The sequence below is a fragment of the Camponotus floridanus genome, unplaced genomic scaffold (assembly GCF_003227725.1).
Source record: "Camponotus floridanus strain SB8 unplaced genomic scaffold, Cflo_v7.5 scaffold70, whole genome shotgun sequence".
Classification (NCBI taxonomy): Eukaryota; Metazoa; Arthropoda; class Insecta; order Hymenoptera; family Formicidae; genus Camponotus; species Camponotus floridanus.
This window is the reverse complement of record NW_020229839.1, coordinates 1,007,551-1,014,181: the sequence shown is the minus strand read 5'-3', so window position 1 is coordinate 1,014,181 and position 6,631 is coordinate 1,007,551. Positions and strand designations below refer to the sequence as shown.

The 6,631-nt window shown below is 27.2% G+C and overlaps 1 protein-coding gene across 1 annotated transcript; it reads right to left on the bottom strand.

The window, feature by feature from the left end:
* Window positions 1–113: 113 nt before the first annotated feature.
* LOC105258467 (deubiquitinase OTUD6B) lies at window positions 114–3,145 on the bottom strand. The gene is made up of 4 exons (XM_011269727.3): window positions 2,941–3,145; window positions 2,348–2,759; window positions 1,972–2,191; window positions 114–1,807 (listed from the first exon to the last, which is right to left on the bottom strand). The coding sequence occupies exons 1-4, from the start codon at window positions 3,008–3,010 to the stop codon at window positions 1,622–1,624; spliced, it is 888 nt and encodes a 295-aa protein (XP_011268029.1). The 5' UTR covers window positions 3,011–3,145; the 3' UTR covers window positions 114–1,621.
* Window positions 3,146–6,631: the final 3,486 nt, after the last annotated feature.

The following is a 6,631-nucleotide window of genomic DNA, read 5'->3' as shown; positions in this document are numbered from 1 at the left end:
AATCAAACTTAAAACAATATATCATTCTTTAGAAAAATCATTCTCATACCTAACTCAAAATAATTTAAAAAAATTATAAATAAAAAATTTATATTATAAATAAGAATCTCTGATATATAATACATCTTTGGAAATCTCTAAGGAGTTAACTAAAAAATTTATTTGTAGAAGAAACAAAGGAAGATTTCTCTAATTAAGAAACATTCTAATACTCTTATATGGGACTATGTGTTTTAAAGTTGTAGAAATTTCAATTTATCAATCTATAGAAGCCTATTTATTCCAAAAAGTTTGGGATCAAAGATTTAACTTTTATGAGCCAAAATAAATTAGAGTACTTTTATTCTTTTTTGTATCCAATCTGTTCGTCACAGTTTTGAGTCAAGTTTTGGAACGCAATTCTGGAAGTTCTCTATAGGCGCAGGTTTGATAGCCGTTTCGCAACAGCTACTAATGAACACGAATAGTATGCGCGATAAAGAAAAGGAACGACACATACTTCATCAATCTTTTTGGAAAAAAAAAACTGAAGAACATCGAAGAATCTTAATAAGTACTTACATAATATCTGCTGGCAGCATATTTTTATATTGTCTGATATCCATGTTTGAAAAATATATAAATATTCTATATAAAGTTAATCTCTAATAACACAGGAACTTTAAATCAGCTTTGCACAACATCAAAGTTTTGAAATATTTTAGTTATAATAAGTCAGTCAAATCTAAACAATCCTAAAGTTCATTGTCCAATTTTCATAGCACATTTAATACCAAATATAACTGTTAAAGTTTACTTATCTAATATAAGAATCACATGTGAGATTAATATGAGGCACATGCAACTATTTATTAGTATTGAATGTGAATATATATGATTTTAATATATATAAAAGTATTACATTTGGATTTCTGAGAATTCTAAGTTTCAATAAACACAAGAAATGTATATTTGCCATATAAAGCTTTAGGAATAAGTATAAAAATTTATGTTTTTGGAATTTACAGATAATCTACTATTTATATTTCAATAGAACTTGGCAATCATATTTAGTTTAAATGTGCAGATCAAAATTTCAAATTGGATTAAAATGATCAAGAAGATACGTTTTGATGATTCATTGATATGTATCTTGCATTTAACTAATAACTATAGAAAAAAATTCCTAAAATGTGTGACTATTAAGATTGAATCCGTTATTTTGAACAATAATGTATTTTCAGCACAGATTTAGTCTAAAATATAACTTTCCAGTTTTTGTTTTATGGTAAAATTTGTGATATATTTTACATTTAATCTTTTAATAGTCACAATACACATTTGAGGAATTTCTTTTATAAACATTAATAGCTAATAATCACTCGCGTAATAATTGTAAAAATATGATTCTCATCGGAAGATTGAATGTTCTCTCTGCTGGCAGCATATTTTTAGTATTTCATATATCCTTAAAAATATTTTTATAATGTCTAAAAATGTATAGTTATTTTCCCTACAGGACAAATTAATTTAGTAACTAATGAAGCACATACTCATAAATCGAGATATGTGTAATCCAATCATTTGATAATAACTTGAAGACAGTTGTAAGACAAATATATAAATCTAGAAGAAACTTTCATCAGCTCTCCTCGTCCTGAACGCATTTTGTAACGGAATTATAATGAGCGCCTAACTCGTACATATGACGATGATAAGTCAATGTTACCTTCTTATCATTGCTGTATTCATCTCCGATGATATAAGGAGCTCCTGTAGCTTGTATGACTTCAATTGGGCATTTCAATATACGCGACAATACTTGCAACTGCAATATGTTATCAAAATGTTATCAAATGTTACCAAAATGTTATCAAAAAAATTACATATATTAATCAATAGATTAAATCACAGAGGAAGTAACTTGATTGTAAAAATCTACTTATATCCATATTTGTTCTATATTTTAAAAGTATATACGTCTATATTTACCTCAACAGCACCACCCCAAGCGCTTGTTTCAGCCACATCATTGCAATATTTTTCATATTCCTCGGGCGTCAATAAATCCTCAGAATCTGGATTAGAAAGAAATGGTAGAAAATCGTTCATGTTTTCTTTCAAATAATCTGCAGTTTTTGTTCTGAGATCATCTAAGCTCAGAGGTGTTTCCCCATTTATTTTAAGTTGATGTACCACTGCATTATATAAACTACAAACAAAAATTCAGGCTTTTATATATTTGAATAAACAAATCTCAAATAACATCTAAATTATTATACAATATATTGTTAGTCCTTCATTCTTGCTTTTCTCAGCAAAATAAATAAGATTATACATAATTAAACAAGGATAACAAAATTTTTACCAGTGGCCATCACTAGGGATTTCATAGATCATCAAGTTCTGTTTGGAAAGAATTTCTTTTATGGCCTCCGTTTCAATGTTTCTTTTGCCAAAGATGTTAAGTGTCTCTTGCTCAATGATTCTCTGATTGCGTTCCTTCTCTGCAATTGCTTTTTTTTCTCTCCTCTTTTGTGCTTTGGAAATTCTGTGTGTTGATTGTTCCAAGCTACTATTATCCTTATCGACTTCTTTGCTCACTTGTGCAGACTCTGTCTGCTGATCATTCAGAGTAACATGTGCCAATCTCCATGCATTCAATTCCTCTGTGTGCTGTTTTTCTAAGCTTTCTTCTAAACGCCCTATCTCTTCTGCAATCTCTTTCTTCTTCTTTTTGTCACCTTTGCAAATGGACTTTTTTAAAGTTTGTATCTGTGCTACAATCGAAAAAATCAGAAAGAAAACTTTAAATTGATTGACATTGTGTAAAAAAAAATTTTAATCTTATCAAATTGGAAAATGACTAAAATTACATAAATTTACTGTAAAGAAAAAAAAAAGAAAAAAAGATTGCACAAAATTGTAGGTGATAGGAAATTTGATTTCTGATTTGAATACCTTGCAACTCCTTTCGCTCTTTCTTGTGTTTCTGCATTAATTCCTCCTCCGTTAATATTGAATCTATCATTTTCTCTTAATCAGTTTTAAATATAACCTGTACAATCAATCGTGAATGAAATTCTTGCTCGTGGAAGAATCGTGCGCTTTACGTCACGATGGAAAGACCGAAAGCGGAGATGGAAGGAGGACGAGAATGGATGAACAGAATGGACGTGACCAGAGAGAAGACAGAGGTCTTATGACCTGCTTTTAGATAATCCCCGAAAGCGGTACTCCCTCTATGAACATTGAAAACGTGGACATGAACTACAAAGCCAATGTCCATGAATATTCTCAGAGGGTAATATATAATGTATACAATTTTTGGTTTTGTTCCGTGCTATGTGCACGAAATGCCAGTAATAGTGTTGTATAACAAGATACTTATGTATGTAAATTGATAGTAAATAAATTATTCAATCGCGAAAGATACTGTAATATTCAAAGATGAAATAAATATTTTTTCTATATTCATTGTCATATTTATATCTTTTTATTTACAAAACACAAAATGCCTGTTGTGGGATAAAAACATTTTTAATCGTATTTCTATAAATCTTCTTAATTAGCAATAAACTGATCTTTGATATTTATCAATCATTTTTTTAATTATTTAAAAATTTAATTATTAATACATGTATAATGTATAATTAATACATATAGAATTTGTCCAATTAATCAATGATTCTTCTAAAGTTTTTATTATTAAGACTCCAAAAATATAGATGTTGCAAAATATTTTAAGTCTCTTCCTTTATATAAAATATAAAGAATTCATATGTTCTATTTTAATATAACTAACATTATTTTTATTATAATTTTCATAACATTTTTATGCTTAATATAATATTTTTAATCAACATAATATTTTTATGCTTAATTTAATATTTTTATGCTAAATACATATTACAAAATATATACAAAATATAATACAAATTTAATATAAAATATAATTCGAAATTTAATACAAAATAATTTATTACATGGAATAATTTATTACACGAAAATGTCCAAAATATACGTATAATATAAAATTTACTAAAAATTTTAACATAGTCCAGACGAGACTGATTAGCGAAGATTAATTACGCGACATTTATTATTAATAATAATAGATATGCAATAATAGAATTTAATAAGTTTTACGTATAACGTAAATAATCGTGATCAAAAGAGTCATTAATAAAATTATTGATCGTTTCTTTAATTGTAAAAGAAAGTATTTGCATTACTGGCGCATTTTATGTAGATTATCAAAGGAAATATTTAAAATGAAAAGATAGAATAAACTTTGAAATCAACAATTAAATTACTAAATAAATCGCGATTTAAAATTCGCGAGAAAACGCGACGAATAAATAAATCGACAATAATCGGAACATTCGATTGCGAGATACGCATAATTTTTATAATATGATAATCGAAACCATCAATACACACGCGTGCGATATAATTATTATTATCCAAATGATGATAGATGAAGATATTTTGGCAAACATTTGTGATCCGTATTGTTTATGAACATAAAATTCACTGTCCGATTTATTTGCGATTAATACGCGACTTTATACGAATTTCACGATTGAGAATAAAATACACATCCTATTTCGCGCATGATTAACTGAATAAGATGAAATGAGCTCTGTAAGCTTTAAAATATAATTAAAAATCGCGCTGTAGCCACGTTTAATAAAGAATAACGGAACGAATAATTTTCAAAGTCCCTCTAATAATCGATGTAATTGTAGAGTTTAATAAGATTTAAATAATGTAAAGAATCACGTTTAAAACAGTCATTAATTATCGTCTTTTAAATTATAGAAGAAAATATTTGCACTACCAGCATTCTGCAAACTATTAAAAACAATATTCAAAGACGTGGAAACAAAGCTTCAATGTATAAGTCAACGATTAAATTATAAGATAAATTGTGACTCGAATTAACGAAAAAACGTGACGAATAAATAAGTCGATAATATGCGGAATATTTGATCGCGGTACGTATAATTTTTATAATATAATAATCGAAGTTCTCAATAGACACGTGCGCAATATAATTATTATCACGTAAATATAAAAAATCGAAAATATTTCGACAAACATTTGAAGTCTGTAATGTTTGTAAATATGCAATTCACCGATCGAATTTACTTGCGAATTTTTATAAGATAAATCGCGATTTAAAATTCATGATAAAACGCGATGAATAAATAAATCGATATTCAGAATATTCAATTGCAGATACGCGAGTGACATATACTGGTAATATCCGATAAAAAGAGGAGCGATCTTAAAAATGAAGAACGATTAACATCTTGTTTCTACATCAGATTTCGCAAAATCAATCTGCGAAGAAAAGTTAAGTGATCTATTGAACGTCGAGAACTTCATTGTAAGAGCGAATCCCGAATCTTTCGGATTATTCTCAATAGCAATGATTTCAGTATTAAATCAATGACAACTATCCCTAGTCATTATCTTCAATTTACGAAATTGATATTCATGTCAGAAAACATGTTCTTACATTATGAAGAAATATATTTTCTTATTGAAAAATAAATGGATATAACGATTTTGATAGAAATATGATTACGAACGATTATATTTATAAATAATGAAATACATGCGTTATTGGAGTTTGTGTTAAAAGTGCGAACACATATAACTTGGGGTACCGTTCGCGCGCGCGAGACGAATCGAATTCGATATCAGCAAGAATTAAAAAATTTCAATTCGAACAGTGTGCAAAATAAAATAAATCAAATAATTTTAAACAATTAATTCTGGATTAATTCTCTAGATTCTTATTCTTATAACGTTTAAATTAATAATTTCTTTTCTTTTAATCAATATCTTACTGATATAGGGATACCCATTCAATTTGTCTCGAAACTTTTTAGTATTCGCACATTTTATGTAATATTCATGTAACGTTTATAATTTCGTTTATATATAATATAACATAATATATAACAGTATTAAAAATTATAAAAATATTTTGGATACGTGCATGTATTTTATTATACATATATACAAAATGGTATATACCTAGAAACTAATATTTCAAAATAGCGATGGATGTCCAACACCTGTAAATAGTTTCTTAAAAGAAACTAAAAATTAATGTTAATATCCCCAGCACCTAGAAATAATTTTTCAAAAGAGACAAATTATAATAATTAAAAATATATTGGTTCATAATCATTTTTGTCAAAAAAATTATACAAATTAATTACCATGAAATTACTTGAAAAATTAAAATTTATACACAACGCTATATCCATATTTAATCTACTATTAAATCTTTCTGGCATTATATATATATACAATAATAATACCAATCCTAATAATAATAAAACATTTTTAACGAAGAAAAGAAAAGATACATTTCTCTTATTTAAATTAATTCGACGTTAAAGAAGCGTATCGTTGTTGAATTAACGTTAAAAAAGCGTATCGTTGTTGAATTACTACCGAAATCATTGGAAATTGCCAGGAAAACCTGAGATTAGTTCCTTCAATCTTACAATAAAAATTCCCAATTTTTAACAGGGCACCGAACTAGACGTCGTGAATGGATCTCACAAGAACTGGTGAGAAATAATTCTCTTAATGATAACTCTTTTATTAAAACGACAATCTCGTCTAA